Below are 17576 nucleotides of genomic sequence, written 5' to 3' on the forward strand. Positions count from 1 at the left end.
TGAAGGCCAGGGGGAGATCAGGGACATGTCACGACAGCAACCACTTAGAGGCCGAAGGAGGAGAATGAGACTTCTCTCCAGCAACTCTCCAAAAAGCCTGAGATGTCTGGCAGGAGGGATTTCTGTCCAGAGCCCCAGGCTGCCCACCCACTGCCAAACTGTGCCGGGATGTTTTCGGGCTTCAGCAGGATGAGAAGCCACCAAGGGAGCAGCCTTGGGAGACCCCTCAAAGAGGCCCAGAAAGCAGTATCTAGGCTCTACCACAGAGAAGCCTGCACCAGCTGCTGGATTCACGAGAGGGTAAATGATGCATCATGTTGTGAGTGAATCCACATCCAGGTCCCCCTCTTCACTGGATGTCTCCTAGAAGCTTTTAAGCAACCCTATGGTGGGTCTGCACCCTTAGTGGTGCTGGCCACCCAGCCTTGGCTGCCCTGGGCTGGCCTGACCCCTTCCTTGTAACCGCAGGAGGAGGCAGGACCGGGGGTGCAAAAGGGGGCTTGAGAGCACAGTGTGCAGCTGGTGTGGGTGCTGTCAGCCAAGGCTCAACCCAAGTGCCATTGCGTGTGTCTGGGGGGGTCGGTCCAGGCTGGTCACCTCTGTAGCTGGAAGTCTCATGTCACTCTTCTTCCTGACTGCTTCACTCTCCCCACACGTGGGCTGGGGTCACGGGACCGCGCTTGCTCCAACGACCGGGCTCCTGCTGGCTGTGGTACATTTTGTGCTGTTTTAAGTTATAAACTCTTCCTGGCAGAGACTCTATCCATGCAAAATCCTGTATTTTACCCAGTCTTTGGCTGCTTTTGTAATATGGGTTTGAGATAACAGCTCTGTCCTCTTTTAACACTTCAGTAATGTAAATTGGCTTTCCTAGCTTGAATTTTCTCCTATTTGCTCTCTCTCAGAGGGTAATTTTACAAAGCTCGCGAGCAAATTCCACCTGAGCATTTCAGGATGCTGCGAGCATCACTAAAAGCCATTGTAAAAAGGTTGGGTCTGTTTTTATTTCACAAGTGCATTTCAGAGCTCTCAAATTCAAACCAGCCTGGTAAATTGTCCTGTATGAGCACCAAGTGCTGCCTTCTGTAGGAGAGCCTGGAAGGCAGCTGAGAAGCATTCACGTAAGCAGGGAGATGTGGGCTTGGGCCACGGGCAGTGGAGCTGACCTGGCAGAGGGGCCAACCTGGTCGCTTACAGGCCGATTTAACAGATGTGACCATAAACTGGATATGGTGGAGTTGGGGGACAGATCCAAGGTGTGGTAGTTTGTGAAGTACCGCTCCAGGATGATGACGATGGGAACCCCAGGCTGGGCAATTCAGAGCTGATCTGGCTCCACTCCCCGGCTAAGCACAAGGCTGGGATAAGCTTTAATGGTTGATGTGGGGTAGGAAGAAAAGCAGGAAAAGAGGGCGTTTCTCTTCTTAACACCTAATCTGCTGTTGGTTTAAGAAAACCAAAAAACAAGTGACCTAGGATGATCTAAGACCTAAGTGCAGAGTGCATGTGCATGGCTGTGCACATCAACAGCCAACCTGCTGAATTCAGCATTGTAGGAATTAAGCAGTGCGCCTAAGGTGGACAGGTTGGTTTGAAAAATTAATCTTGTTATAATTAGAGACAGTGTTGTAACAGCAAAATTGCAGAGTCACAAATCAGAGGGCAAAATGCCACCAAGACCTTACAGTCTGTCAAGTCTTGCAAGAATGGGACAGGAGTGATATGCATAACAAAAATAATCCAGCCTCATGCTTAAAGGAATGGAGCAATAATCTGAGAGAGCTGGGGAAGGTTTCTGTCCCGGTCCAGCCAACAAGGTGCTTGGCCTTGAGGAACATCAGGTGAGAAGAGTATCATGTCCAATCAAGGACACAAAATCCAAACAAATTAAAATGCATCTGGACTAATGTGCAGTGATGTGCATGTACGTTAAAAGTGCTTCCTGACCTTTACAGGGATTGTTTTATACCCTGGAGCATGACATTTTATTACTCTTGCCTTCTACATAATTTATCATAGAAAAATATTATTTTGTCTATAAAATTATTCGCCTTCATTTTAAGCCCAGCAATAGGATTTAACTTTCTGATCCTTTTTGAAACTAATTTCCCCAGGCAAATTACACACTGTGCCAAGAGATTCCTTTGGCTTTAAATTTTCCTGCCATTAATGTCACAGAATGGGACATCACAGCTGAGAGGGTGATCATTTTTTGATAACCTTGAAAGCAACAGAGTAGAGCACCTTGTCGGAGTTGCTCTCACACAGGTTTTCCAGTGGAAATTATCCCAGTTTTTCCTGTGCCAGTTATCACAACCACAACAGCCCACTCTGCTGCCCTGCTCTGATCTCCTTAACCTGAGCTAGAAGCCATAATGACAACAATTATTTCTATTTTTGCCTGAGCCCATTATTTAGGCACTGTGCAAATGCATGGCAAAAGGCGATTTCTGCTGAAAAAGGTTTTACAGCTGAAGCCCTTATGCTGTGTTTGGGAGAAACTCGGGACTGAAGCAACAGAAAGGGTTTGGGTTTGGCTCTACCACACTCTACACTGTGCACCCTGGAGATGCCAGCTGTGATTCAGGCAGCCGACTCGAGTTGATAGCAGGGAAGTGAGATGCATCCGAGTGTAATGTATGAGAGCCAGAACTTACCCAGGGAGTTCTCTGTGAGGACCACAGGGCTAAAGAAATAGTGGAGCCTTTGAACTGGTTGTTGCTATAACAAGAAAAAATAAGGAATTTGGTTTCAGTCAAACTGACGTGAAAAATTCAGTGAGGGAAAGGTTGGTGAAATGATATATTTTGGTCACTTTGTTCTTTCTTACTCCTTTTATTTTCCCAATTTTGGAGCTAAAAGCTGTTTTTAAAGCTTTGCTCATGCAGCATGGAAATTAAACGTTTTCTTTATCAATTAATAGATCAGAAGGTTTCAGTGCTTTCCAAATTCCAAAAGCTGAAACCTCAGGGGTTTTCTGAATACTCACTGAATACCTGAACATGCAAGAGTTATCCCCCTGCAGAAAAGCGCAGTTTTCCACAAATGTGTTATCTGCTAGAAAGAGGAGGGAAAAGCCATCATCATCCAACTCTACCAGTCCCCCAGAAATGCTGAGAAGACGACCAGCATTCAGTCTCGTTTCTCCTAGAAAATGCAGTTCCTAACTCCAGACCAGAGGGAGGTGTCTCCTCTGCTTGACATCCGCCACTGTAATGCTCTCCTGATGTCCAGCCCTACGCCACAGCCTGCCTGGTTTGGCCCCAGCTCTCCTGAACCTCAGCTCTGGAGCAGGAGGGCCCTCAAGAGACCACCATGTCCACCCACCCACGCTAAGCCTGGAGCTAGATCTTTCCTGGTAGCTGCTTGGCCAACGTGGTGACGGGGACCAGACACCCACAGCACGGCTCGGTGGGGTGCTCTTCAAGCAACGTGGGGCTGGGCCACAACAGGTCCGGAAGACTCCAAGATCCTGTGGAAGTTGCTCTTTTTTTTTTTTTGTCCAAACCAAGGAAAGAACCCCTGTGGTGGAGGAACAGGGAGGCTGGAGGAACAAACAGGCAGCTAATGTATTCACCTCGTCAACCCAGCTCAATGGGCTCCCTGTTCTGATGAATATTGAAGAATTTTATACAAATTGGAACTGGTTCAGCAGGACAGTTTTCCAGAGACCCAGCCCAGAAAGGCTTCCTGGTCACCACTGAGGGCCTTCCCTCTGCAGGAGGAGAGCGCAAGTCTGCAGGCTTGCTCAGAGGGATGAGCACCCCTGTTCCTCTTCGGGGTGAGCTGTGGGAGATGCAGGCTGGGGGGGTCCCCAAGAAGGGTGATTGTGGGGGGGCCCCCAGGCCAGTGGGATGGTGTGATGGCCACCTGCAAAGCTGCTGGGGCTCGAGTGCTGCAGAGGTCTCACGTGCCATAAGCTAGAGGGGTTTGCACGTGTTCGGCCACAGAACCGTCATCACCAGGCATTTCCATCACTGGAAGTGCCAGCAAACACAAAATTTAGGTGCCTTGGGGGAAATTAGAGGACCGAGCAGAGTCTGCAGGCTGAGTGGTAACTAGGTGCTCAAGGCGGCTGTAGGGCAGGGAAGTCCTGTGGAGGAGCTGACCGTTTCCATCCAAAGAGCTCAGCTTTGGGACGGCGGTTGGGGTCTGCAGAGGCACAGTGCTATCGTGCATTCGCCTTTCCAGCTGGTCTCTGTCTGAGCGGGCCTGTCGGATGCATGATGGCACATGATGGTGCTGAGCAAGGACAGGGCAGCCACCTCCAAGGCTCTAACCTTCTCTGAGAACTTGCACAGAAGATGAGGGACCTGCCTGCCACCTAAAACCAAAACATTTCACAGAGCTGGCTTTTAACCCAGGTGACAGAGAGAGGCTGATACTACAGAAGAGCTTGGGGTTGCTCACTGGGTGACTCTGGGAGTTCGACAGAGTCTCTGATAAGAAATAAAGATTTTAACAGGCGTGAGGAGTTGAACCCAAAGCAAAAAGCTTGCAGGTTGGTGGGCAAGCCAGGATTAAGCCTTGATGAGGTGGGGAGAATTTTCCAGGAATGAAGCTCCTAGAGATAACCAGATGTCTTGCACTAAAGCTGTATTTCACACCAAGAGTTCCTCTAAAGAGGACTGAAGCACAGGGACAGGCAATGCTCAATGGAACAGGAGCAATAGCAGGGCCGTACTGTTGCAGCTACCTCCAGCAGCCAGGACAATGGCAGAGCAGGGGAAAAATGCAATCAGTGTCCCCATGGCCTGGCTTTGCAATGGGTCAGCAGAATTTTGCAGACGGGTGACTAACAGGATGATGGTGAGACTACGAGCTCAGGCAGAGTTTTCATGGGAACATCAGTTTTTGCTGCAGCAAAAAATAAGGACTGTCAGCCAGAACGCAAGGAGGGCATTTCCAAATGTCGTCTTAGATGTTTACATGAACATCACTGCATTGTTGTGAGCACTGCTACCAATACAAAAAAGAAAACTATATGCAGAGAAAGAAAAACAATTGAACTATGAGATTTATAGTAATGAATTTACTTCCACAAAAGACGCATGCAGTCTATTCAAGTAGGTTAATAAATGCTTGGATCGCATTTGATTGAAAGGAGCCATGCTTAGTGTGGTAAAATGTGCTGAGGCCTTGATCTTGTCTCTGTGATGCCCTCATGGAAAGAGCAGAGAACAGAAGTGGGTGAGGAGGACTCTGAAGACATCTTTCAAGGGACAGGGAGTCGCCAGATCCCCCACCTTGGGGTAGAGGTTCAAAGATGCTGAGATGTCACTGCTCTGATTTGCATGGAGTCAACAGAAGAAAAAAATGGACAGAGGCACTAGCTCCGGTGGGAAGGACGAGGTGTTTCTCTGAGATACAGGTTCAGGCAAGAGGTGGATTCTGTAGTGAACTTAGCAGACAGGAGCGTGAGCGGTGCTCGCCGCCAGAGCTCACAGCTCAGCATGTTAACTTAGACTGCCATTCATTTGGGATTAAGCTAATGCCAAGCTCTAACCTGCAGCACCTGAAGAGCTCACAAATGCTCCCTCCTACTGTCTGTGTAATGGGGAAGGCCAAGTCTCTGACAGAGGGACATGGCAGAGAGCAGGGAGGTGGAAAATGCTGAAATCTTCCCATCTCGAATGGCCAGAATGTACCTATGGGCACCCTGTGTTTCCATGTGCTCAGGGAAGGGATCTTTCACTGTAATCTGCAGGGGAAAAAAAGTTTTGTGTCTTCATTTTGGCCCATGTTGGCTGAAACAACCCATAAACCACTAATTACAACTGCTGAAAGGGAGTGGGCAGACATGAAACTTGCCCAGATTGCCCAGATTACTATTTTACGGATAGAAATATGATTTTCAAACTGACTGTGAGACTGGGTGAAAGCTGGTGTCAGATGGACAAAAACGTAGTGTAGCAGAGCCCAAAGACAGACATTTTTCATAGCAGTTTGACTCTTAAAAAGTAAAGCAAATGGACTGTTGTCTCTCAGACAAAGTGCAAACTATGATTTCTAGAGCAACAACCCAGGATGAGAGTGTAAAGACAGATTTATACAGATTTTTTCATAATAGTTTGTCAGGCATGGCAAAATTGCAGGCCAACTCCAGAAAAAAGGGCTTCACATTTGCGACATAAGAAAAATAGGACCACTCGCAGTGACAGATTGGATTATGTTGATGACAGAAGACTACTTGTTTTTCCTGAACTGTTATTCTCACTTCTGTGAGACAGCCTTACCTGTTACATGGATGATTCCTCTACATCAGAGCTGTGCTAGTAGAGAGGATGGTCTCAACAGATGATGGGCAGGATTTTGAGCAGTTCACAGCAATGTCCACGTCTGCATCCAGTCCCCACTAGACTCTATTCAACAAGGAGGTAGAAAATGGCTTTAAAATAATAAATATGTACTGAAAAGGAAAGCAAAATCAGATCTGACCAGTGCTTGACAGCATTAAATGACAGGATGGCACCTACAGAACATGGCTAGCCACCTGCAGATACTTTGTTTTGCATAAAATGAAGCAAGGAGACCACTCGGGATGTTAGGTAGGCTCCGTAGCCCAAGGAGCTGAAGGTTTGCGGAAGTGCACAGACATATAGCTAAACACAAAACAGCACTATGATTGCGGTCCCAGGGGTTACCACCACTTCCTGAACACAAGAATTCACACAATGAAAATCAGAAGCCAGAAACAACAGTTATTTCACATAAAGTTGGTCCACAATCCCATGAGTGTAGGGTGTGTGTAACCAGAGAGATACACTTGGGGGAAGAATAGGCAGCACCTTCTGTGGCTGCCAGGAGGAGAGAAGGTAACGGGTGCCAGGCTTGTCTTTTTGCTGGGACAGCTTCATGTGGCAGCACACAGGGATGGAAAGGCAACCAGGTGCCAGGCTGTAACATTACCAGGAAAAACAGACTCTCTTATTCCCGATGAGAACTGCTCTGATGATGCCATGGTGACTACAAGTTACAGTGCAGAGCTCCTCAGAAGTTATTCAAGCATTATTAATTGTTTGGCTCTAAGGATCTGAGGTCACAAGTTATAGCAATGATACTTCCAGGTGTTGGCCGGGGAAGGAAGGTAGGATCTCGGGAACTGTATCTTTAAGCAGCTTAGTTCTGGAGACAGGAAGTCTGGAAATGGGCTGCAGCAGTGCAGCTTTTATTATGCAATTTTTCTTGGAACTAGTCCCTGAATAAAGGAGTTATCCCTTAAGCACCTGCTTCACGGTGCCTCCTAAGCACCACAGATGAAGTCCTCAGGAACCCATGCGAGGGCTTAACCATCAGCTCGGGGAGCGGACAGCCGTGCACTAGGGTCCAGACTGGGAATCCTGGGTGCCAGTTTGCAGTAGTAGGGCTCATTTGCTTGCTATATAGTGTCTTTCAAAGACTTTCCTTTCTTCTCACAAAATCCTCTTACTCCGTTAGAGCTTGTTCTGTGTTCAGCATTACCAGTGGGTGAGGCCATCTGACTCTTGCAATACCGATCGATACCAAAGGGCTATGGTACCCTGAACACTGCAGTACTATTAAGCCTTTGGGTATTTAATCACAGTCCTGTTTCCAGAGGCAGCGGATGACAGTCCAGGTCTTACCCTTCCCTCCTGCCATTAACCCAATGCTGTTCTAATCCCATAGCGGGGGGCAATTGGGGCCATCCTAAGGGGACATCGTGCCACGGAGAAGCTGCAGGACACAGCAGCAATAGGATCCTCCTCCTCCGCTCCTACCGCCCAAGGTATAGGATTCCCTCCCTCCAAAGCACCTCCTTCCTCTCCCACTCTGTCCCCAGGACTTGCAGCCCCCCTCTGATTTCACCAATGTGGCAAGCGAGCCTGGTGCTTGCTGTAAAGATAGAGGAGCTCTCCCAGCTAATGGGAGAGGAATCACGGCCTCCATGAGTCCTCCCATCTGCTCCCCATTCCCAACATTGAGGATGTAGCGTTGCCCTGGCACACCAGCTGCTGTTACAGTGGTGGGTGATGGTATCGGGCCCTCTTGCTCAGCTGTACGGTCAGAGCTGCAGTACTGGTGTAACATCAGTGTATTGCCTAGCACCAGGCGGTATGAACATCTTCCTGGAGCTAGGCTGTAGCTGTGGGACCGCTCAGGTTCTGTCCCCAGTGGTGGATCTCCATCCTGACTTCATGCCAGAGCTGCAGAGTTATTGCAGCAGCAGGGAAGAGGGTCATAAGGGGAGCAAAATGCTATGGGGGTCTCCTGGTGTCAACTGCTCCAGCAAATCCTTCATGATCAAGACCACAAGTGACATAATGGGCAAGGCAAGTGCAAAAAGTTATCCAAGCTGCAGTTCAACATGCACTGATCAAACTTGTTAAACAGTTGAAGCAGCAGATAGTAAAGGGCACTGCTGTCCTCGGTTGTGCCTGACAGACAATCTGACCTGATTTCCACCCCCCCACACCCCCCACACCCCCCCAACAGCAAAATATTTTCCCTCAACCTAAACTGGGGCAAATGCTTTACATTACAGTAAAACACTGCTGGACAAAAGCTGTTGCTCTCATGTCTGGAACCACTGTGAGACACCGAACCTTGTCCCGTGCTGAGCCATCCTAAACCAGATGGGAACTCACTGTTTTTGAAGGAAATTAAAGCAGGCATAACTAGAGAGCACTTACTTGTGTAGATAATGAGTAATACAGTGATAGAAGCAGAGGCCTGTAAGAGACCTCCAGCGCGATTACAGTCAGATCTCAGCAAGGACAGGCACCATGTAAATAAATACAGAATTTGCAAGTAAATGTAATGAAATGCATGTAAATGTAGACGTAAATGTAATGAATTCGAGTTTTGCAGTAAACAAAGGCAGACCTGCTCTTTGAAAAAGAAGGTGTCATTACAGATCTCCTTTAAACCAATAAAATGTTGCTGATGAATCCATCGCGGCTTATGGCCTTCATCAACACATCCTCAGGATTGTCTCAGTGCCCTTCTCCAGTCTGTCCTCCAATTGTGGCTGCTCTTTGGGGACATACCGACAAGTAGGCGATGAAAACAGCCCCGAGCAACCAGTTTGGGTACAAGGAGCTCTTGCTGCCACATTGGCATGTCACGTCACTGGGGCTTATACGACCTGCTTCTCAGGTTGGGAACCAGTATGGAAATCCACGGAAGTATACGAGCTCCAGTCCTATAAACCTGTTTCGGGCTGGGGAAATCTGTCTAGACAGAGCACAAGGCATTTGTAAAGCAAGGCTGCATTCGGCCCTGGTGCCTGAGTGATCGGGTCACCTCAGCTTGGACCTCATGTGTGGCTGCACATGAGGGTCGAGGAGCAGGGGAAAACCAACCCCATGGATGTGCAGAAAGCAGTGGGAGAACCCCATCAGCCAGGCCACCCCAACCCCTCGCAGGGTGCATGGGTGTGCAGAGGCTGCTGCATAGGTTTCAGCAGGAAAGCAGGAGGAGGCAGAGAACAAGTGCAGGCAAGGGGGAACGCTGAGGGAAACCTGGGCAGGGAGACTCTGTGGGGGATACAAGCACCCCATGGCCTCAGCGTCATCCCGAGGCCATGGCTGTGCATCACACCCTGAACTCGTCGATTGCAGGAGCGGGAGGGCACGGGCTGGCATGGCTGCCCCCCAGGATTGTGTTAGGAGCGTTGGGCCTTGCTGCGCCTCAGCTCTGAGGGCCTGGAAGAACAGGGGGCACTGAGGGGGGAACCTCAGGAGGGGATGTTGTGAGGGGGAAATTGAGAGAGGACATCTGTGGTGGGACTGAGAGGGGCGAGTGGGGGAGGGGGACTGCGAGGAGACTGAGGGGACAACTGCAGCAGGACAGAGAGAGGAAACTATGAGGGACTGAGGGCAGGATAATGTGGGGAGCGACTGTGAGGGGACCGAGACTGAGAGGGCATGCCTGTGGTGGGACCGAGGGGAGATCGTGGGTGACAAGAGAGGAGGATAACTAACACCCAGTGGGGGGTGTGTGTGTGACTGTGAGGGGGCACAGCTGGGGGGTGGGGGGGGTAACCCTACCAGGAGCAAGTAGGGGAGACTGAGGTGAGCGACTGGGGCAACCGAGGGGGACGCCGAGGAGGGGACTGACGGGTGACACTTCGAACGGGCAACTGTGGGGGCGCCGAGGAGGTCCCTGAGAAGGGCGAGCGCCCAGCGACCCCGGGGAGAGAGGGGGGGGGGGGGGGAACGGGCGGGTGGGCCGCCGGGCCCGCCGCTAACCAGCCGTCCCCTAACCCCTCCGCGGAGCAACTGAGGACGATTTCGTCTCTTTCCGGCGCCGCTCGCGCCTTTCCGGCGTCGGAGGGGGCGGGGGAGGGCGTGCCCCGTGCGCGCTGACGCAAGGCGCAGGCCCCGCCCCGTCCCCGCCCCCATGGTCTCTGGAAAAGAGAAGAGAAAAAAAAACTTTTTTTTTTAATTGAGGAATCAACAGCCGCCATCTTGTCGCGGAGCCGGAGCGCGGCGCGAGCGGAGCGGGGCCGGGCCGGGCCGGGCCGGGGCAGCGGGGCCGCCCGCCGGGACACGGGCAGCCGCGCGGAGCGCCGCCGACGGGCAGAGGGGCTCGGGGCAGCGGGGCAGAGCCGGCCGGAACCAACCGAGCGCCGCCGCCGGGACCGGGAGCCGCGGCCGCCGCCGCGCCGCGCTCATTGTTTTGGGGCGTTTTTTGGGTGTTTTCGGGTTTTTTCCGGTTTTTGGTGGTTTTTTGAATTTTTTTTTTCCCCCCCCTCCCTCCTCTTTCCCCCACCCCCCTCCCCCCTCCCCTACCTCGGCCGCGGTTCGGCCGCGGGCGGGGGCGGCGGGCGGGGGCCGCCGTGGGGCCGGGGCGAACCCCCCCCGGCGCGGAGGGGAGGGGACGGGGCGAGGTGGAGGGGAGCGTGTGTGTGTGTCTGTGGGGCGGGGGGGGGGGCGGGGGGGGCGCTATGCTCCCCGAGTGACTGACTGACTGACTGACTGAGCCGCCATCCGGGCACCTCCTCGGCGGCGGCGGCCGCCGGGCGGGGGGAAGAGAGGCCGGGAGGAGCGAGGCCGGCAGGGAGGGGGCGCTGGGCTCTTCCCCACCCCGCCCCGAACCCTCCTCCCCTGCGGCCTGCTGCGGCGGCGGCGGCGGCGGCCCGGCCCGGGTATGGGGGAACGGGGGCCGCCGCCGGTCGGGCACTGAGCGGCGCTGTTGCTCGACGGTGGGTTCCCCTTTGGAAGAAGGGGGAAAGGAGAGCTTCACCCCCCCCGCCTCAGACTGCCCCCTTTTCAACGATTACCGGCTCGGCGGCCTTTCCTCGGACGGCCCAGCCGGCTACCATGGCGGAGAACTTACTCGACGGGCCGCCCAACCCCAAGCGAGCCAAGCTCAACTCGCCGGGCTTCTCCGCCAGCGATAGCACAGGTAAGGCCTGCGGGGCGGTGAGGGGGCGGGCGGGCCTTACCGGCGGTTTCTCCCCCCCGCCCCCCGCCGCCTCCTCCTCCTCCTCCGGCGGGCGGTCGGGCCCGACCGCTCGCCGGAGGAAGGCGGGGGGGTGTGGGGGGGAGAAACCGCCCGCCCTGCCGCGGTTCCCGGCGGGGGTGGGAACCGGCCTGGCGGGGTGCCGGGAAAGGGGGGGAAGGATCCCTCCCGGAGCGGTTGGGCCTCCTCCAGTCGAAGTTACCGGGCGGGACCCGTACGCCAAGTACCGTCCCGGCTATAAATAGTGGTTGGGAGAGACGGGTAAGGCTTTTTTTTTTTTTTTTGAGTTAAAAATTTCCCTTTCCTCCCGTCATCGACCACCCCTTTCGTTTTAATGGTGAAGGGCTGGAGGGATCCGCCTTGGCTTGGATGCTGGGGGTGCCCAGGTGAGCGGGGTGCGGGTAGGGAAGGAGAAAAACCCAGCCATCAGAAACACCAACCACACGACTTCTGGAGGGGGTGGTCAGGGTTTCTATCTCTACTCCTTAAAACCCATATATCGCCCACAACTAAAGGCCCTATGCAGGCAGCTTTTTCCACTGTGCCCAGCACCCTACGGAATAAAAACTTCCTAATAGCATATTGATATTGTGCTTTTTTTTTATCTCACCACCTGTAAGTCTGGTTTACGGTGCTTGGCTCGAACTGTTCTGAGCATTTTTCCTCAAAACCCAAAGAGTTTGCAGGTAAAATTTTAAGTTGTGGGGTTGCTTGCGTGGTGAAGTGCCCAGCAGGCTGGCAGTCGCTGCGACTTGTCTGTATGTCGCGTACTGTCTTTGGTGTGCTTTTTTTTCTCAATTGTAATGGGTTTGTAGATAATAAAACACATCAAAAATTCTCATTTCCAGCAAGCGCGTGCCCGTTGTAAATACGCACGTGTGTGCATAAGAGCATGTGTGCGTGTTGTGACGTCTTTCCATGTTCTGACTGTTTTAATCACTGTAACAGTAGCTTTATAGGAACACGAAGTGTGTTGGACTTGCATTTCTGTTTTCAGAGATTAATGAATCTTGTTGAAGGGACAGTGATAAGTTAATCATGCTATGCCTGCTGTGTTTTTATAGACTGAAAAAATTATTACTATAATTGAGCTGATAAATTCTGTGGGTTTTTTTTGGTTTGCTTAATCTGCATTTGGCAATAGCTTATAGATACTTCAGTCCTTTTGGTTTTTTTTCTGGAATCTTTTTCTTCTCAGCCTACAAACAAATGAAACATGCCCAAAAGAAACTGTATTGAGAGTAAGATTTGGCAGAGAATATCTAAGTGAGGTCTTGTGATTGAACTATGCTAATCCCTTTCGTGGAAGCGGTGGAATATCATTCGGAAGGATGATATGCAAGTTGCTAGTAAATGCACCACAGTAACTCGGGGAAAACGCAGTTTTTCTTTAATTCTTTAGCTAGACATTTTAGACTCTACTGGGAGCCAATGAAAGATGTTTGAAGCAGTGTCTTTTTTTTTTTTTTCTTTCTTTTTTGAAGTTCACTTGGTCTGTTCTGGAATGCTTCAGTCATAATTACGTCCTGTTCAGCAAGTTCTAATGCGTCTCGGTGAGCTCTGTGCAGTGCTAGATACGTAAACTCCAGCATCTGCATAAAGTTTTACACAGCTGAGGGGGCCTTCGGTCATCAGGGACGGCAAACCTCAGGTTCTATTTTGAACAAGCAGGAGTGTGTCTGTAGCGTTCTGTTGTCGTCCCAGTGTTCTTCAGGCAAAAATACCTTTCTGCTTGAGAGTGCAGGTAGTGTTTGTGCACTCAGAAGTGCTTTTTCCAAAAAAATCTCTTTAGGTTTGCTGCCAGCAGCTAATGCTGCTTGTTGAAAGATTGCTGAAGGTTTCTATGTGTTGTAGCAGGCAATACAAATAGAGTAGCGACTGCTACGAAATAAAAGTGCTCCTGAACCTAAACGAGGCTGCTCCCTTGCGCTGAGGCTTAAATGAAAAAGTTATGTTGCAACCTGAAAAGTTGCCTTTGTGAGCAGAGGTGCTTGGGGAGATGGGTTTGAGGCTTGCGCCCTGAACAAGCAGTAAGTTGTGTATTGGTTAACTGAATTGTAATTGCAGTCATTAACCCACGCTGTTTGATGCTGCAGCTTGGGTGATTGGGATGAGCTTTAAAAGAGGCTGCGTTAGGCCCAGTTGTGCAGTTCTGTTGCTGAACAGTAAGGCTCTGAGCCTGCAAATGCTTGTGACTGAGCATAGCAGTGCGGTGCCGAAGGGTCTGATGGCAGGCCTGAGCATTCGGCAGAAAGCAACTGCTTGTCCTTGTTTATATTTTGCTTTATGCTTTGATGCGGTCGTGTTAAGCAGCTCCTTTTGTCAGGGTAAATTTTAGCTGCCTTTAATCTTTCTGATAAAAATAGCTCCTCAGCTTAGCAGAGCGAAGTTTGTGCAATTGAAATTGCTCTACTCACATTCTGAAAATACGACCTTTCCTGTTAAACTTAAGCAGCTAAATCAAATGTCTGGTCTCAGAGAAAGGAGTAGAGACGAAAGGATAACAGAAATGTGCACTGTGACCATTGTTAAGTTTCATGATAGTCCCATTTTGCAGTTGCCCCATTGCTCTTTGTATCAATAAGGAAGGTTAAGACTCGTGGCTGTTAACTTAGCTTGCTGTTGCTGTGCAGTATTGAACGAGCTGGCTCCTATGGTAAAGTGTCTATGGGAAAGATTTTTTCTTGTTTAGCCAGGTGGGAGTAGTGCTTTTGTCTAATTACTGCTTTATTAGATACATGGTATTTTTCATGCCTAAGCATTTGTCTCCTCTTTAAGTGTTATGAGGCATTCTCGTCTAGTGTGCTGCAGAATAAACAAGGGACTTGTATGAAAAGTAGAGTTGCAGTAACTTTGGTAATGGCAGCTTATTATTTTATTGTCGAGTGTCGTGATTATTTTGTACATTGCTGGCATTGGTCCTTCAGCAGGATATACAGTCAACTGGCAGCGTTCTTGAGCTGATCTTGGTCTGAACTCTGTGTGCAGATTGTGGAAAAAATGTGCTTGAATGGAGCAGCACCAAAGACAGCGTTGTTCAGGTGCTCCTTCACTGTGGTTCTGCAGGTAGCTTGGTGGTGGTCTGTGTTGCCTTGCAAGCAGCGCCTCTATGTCTATGTGTTATGTATCCTGCAGCCTTCTGGTGTTGCAGAGCTATGCTAGTTCCAGAAACAACAAATCATAATTTGGGCCAAAGCAGAGGGTGTCCTTAACAGCATTATGAGTTAATGAATTCCTAAAGTGGGTGAAGTTGGAAAGAAGGTGAGCTGAGCAGCTTCAAAAGTCCATTTGAGCTGGATTTTCACCTCATACTTTCTCCTGTGTGTGGTTTTGGGGTTTGTTTTTTTCTCCACAACTTCAGATCATAAACAGATTAAGCAGTATGGCTGCTGCTGCAAAAGCTGCAGGCTGAGATCTCTGGTAATTCATGTTCTCTTTATGGCCCAGTGTGTTAGCATCGCAGTGCCCATATTTCAAAACTGGGGGAAGACTGGCCTTGTCACACGTGCCTTTGTATATGCTGAGATAAATAGATCTCTGGTTAACTCCCAGCAAGCTACAGAGCTTCTCAGAAGGGAATTTGTGTCGATGGGCAGTCTGATTTGATCTCGCTCTCCTGCCAAAAACCTGATAGGTGTATGCCAGTGGATTTAGTTTTTACTTTCAAAGAGGTGGACTACCTTTAAAACAAAGTAGCTTAAGGAGAGACAGCGAGGCTTTCTAAGCTTATGTTCACATGCTTAGCTGAGACTTCAGATGGACTGATGTCTCGGTGATCTAAAACCAGATTTTGTTTGTGTGCATGAAAGCATTAGTATGTATGTTTCAGAAGGGTTCATTCCTGCATTGTTGAAGAGTTTCATGGAAGCCTGTTTAATCGATCTGCTCTTGTTTTATACGGTACATGCAAAACTTGAGTGTCATTTGTGTGCTGTGACAGTAAGACTTGCTTTTACACGCTTGCTTTCTCCATCTCTCCCTGGAATAAGGAAAAGGGTAATTCCACTAAGTGAACAGACTTGGATTTATAAGCAGAAAATTGGGGGAAGAAATGCTTCTTCTGAAAAGATGTAGGTGAAGGAGTGTGTGTAGTTGTAATTATTTCACAGGAACGTCCTTTGTTTTGTGGTACTTGCACCATAACTAGCTGGGATGGGAAAAAAATGTGGTGTGATATTTCATGGCTATATTGTTTCATAAGACTTACCATATACATGTAATGATGGGGTGGCGGATGGGAGATGATGATGCCAAGCAAAAATGTTTACTTTGAGCTGTGTGAAGTTTGATACAAGCTGTATTTTTTTTGCACCTTAAGTGACTGACTTGCATAACTTTATGCCTGCAGTGGTAATCTGGGACAGGAGATTTGTAAGATTAGAAATTGGCTCATTTATTGAGAGTCTAGCACAGCTAATTCTTACCAATTCATGAAGCATTGCTGCTAGCAGGTTATTGTATACTTTCTCATTGTTTGGGTTTTTTATAGATTTTTTTTTTTCCAAGGAGTTTGACACTAACATCTATGTGAGATGAAAAGTTGAGCAGATGATCTGCCAGCCTGATTTTATGTGGCAGTCCGCAGTCCTACAATTGTGCCCATTCCTATTTTGAAATTCATACTTTGAGTGATAATTGCATGTGTATTTGGGAGTTTATCAAATTGATGCCTTCCCCCCACTATGACTTAAAATTAACTCGGTAAATGCTGTCTTGTGCTGTGGCATAGAGCTCCTGGAAAAGCCCTGCCAACAGCAGGCAGGAATAAAGGCTGTGCTCGGGGGGTCAGTCTTTGTTGTACCCCAGAGATCTCTTGATAGCTTGTGAAATGATTCCCGGTTTTCTGTTGCAGATTATTCACTTTCTATTCTGGCTGAATGTTCCTTGGAGTCATAGTCCAGTGCCATTAATTATTTCTACAGCAACATGCTGTCTTTTGCTATTCTATCTGCAACTTCACATTAAAAAAAATAAAATCCACCTATTCTTGGTATTTATTTTTATTAGAGAATTTGCTCGCTGTTGTTACCTGCTAATAGAGAAGAACATGAACAAAAATCTTGCTCTATTAGCAAAATACTGCAGGTTAATGTGAAGTCAGGGTGGAGGGGGTAGTTGAAAAACAGGATTGAAAAAATTCTGGGGTTCGTTCTCATACAATGAAAAAGCATGTGGGATAGCTTAGAAATCTGACACTTCCACCCTAATTTGGTTTACACTTTCAAGAATTTTTGCTTTGTAAATCTTCCTTTTAACATATGTTATGTTTTCCATCTGTCTTCTCAGATGTCTAAGATACAGAGAGAACCTAAATCTTTTATTTGGAAAACTCTCTTTAATAGAGATGTCTCAACAAATACTATCAAATATTGTGCAGAATCATAGTGTGAATCAAAAGAAAACGGAAACTTCTATTATCACTGGTAATTGGCAATCATCACTCAATCTAAATCTCTTAATTTATATTCTTCAAAAGCTTCATTTCATCTTGCCTTTCCTCTTTTCTTATTCACCACCATTGAGAAATAAGGATCTCACTTGGAACACTGGATAAATGCAGTATCTTTGCTTTGCAGTAGCTTCGTGTGTGTGTGTGTATGTATTTTTACTTATACATATAGAAATCTGTAAAATAATCTCCTGCTTCTCTGAGGGTCATCTATAATGCTGTGGGAACTTCCTCAGGCAGACAGCATTGTCAAAATGAGTCGCTCTTTCTAGGTGACGTGCCTCCCAGTCTCACAGGTAGGCATTATTTCATTGCTGCTGTTGGACAACTCTGAGGCAAACATCGGAGCTAGCTACTTTCTGTTGCACAGTGAGGAAAATGGTATATTAGATTCCAAGTCCTGAGTGTGTCATACCTGAAGAGCACAAGCTTCTCTCTAGCTCTGCCCAACTTTAACCCTGCTGGTACTTTGATAGCTGTTTTAGTGGGTGTTGTTGATGACATAGCTTCTGTGTCATCTCCTGTATCGTTTCATCTAATGGAGCAAAGAAATGTGGAAATTACCAAGAGACTTGAATTCAGTAAGTACTGAATGCAAATCTGTTTTGTAGTAGCTGTGAAGTTTTTTCCTAAGGTTCATAAACTCCTTTAAGGAAAGTATTAATGAGAGTGATTCAGAACCTCATCTCACTGAAATCGG

General features: G+C 48.7%; 2 protein-coding genes across 4 annotated transcripts in view; one reads left to right on the forward strand and one right to left on the reverse strand.

Annotated features, from left to right (window-relative positions):
• Nucleotides 1-17576, reverse strand: part of GLIS2 (GLIS family zinc finger 2) — a 300390-nt gene that overhangs the window by 180333 nt on the left and 102481 nt on the right. The window lies entirely within an intron of this gene.
• The window catches only part of CREBBP (CREB binding protein), a 97773-nt gene continuing 91083 nt past the window's right edge, over nucleotides 10887-17576 (forward strand). For all 3 annotated transcript variants that reach the window (XM_049791144.1, XM_049791147.1, XM_049791146.1), the window contains exon 1: nucleotides 10887-11370. In XM_049791144.1, the coding sequence (XP_049647101.1) occupies nucleotides 11286-11370 (85 nt within the window). In that variant the 5' untranslated portion in view covers nucleotides 10887-11285. The remainder of the gene's footprint in view (nucleotides 11371-17576) is intronic.

Source organism: Accipiter gentilis, chromosome 33 (genome assembly GCF_929443795.1).
Source record: "Accipiter gentilis chromosome 33, bAccGen1.1, whole genome shotgun sequence".
Lineage (NCBI taxonomy): Eukaryota > Metazoa > Chordata > Aves > Accipitriformes > Accipitridae > Astur > Astur gentilis.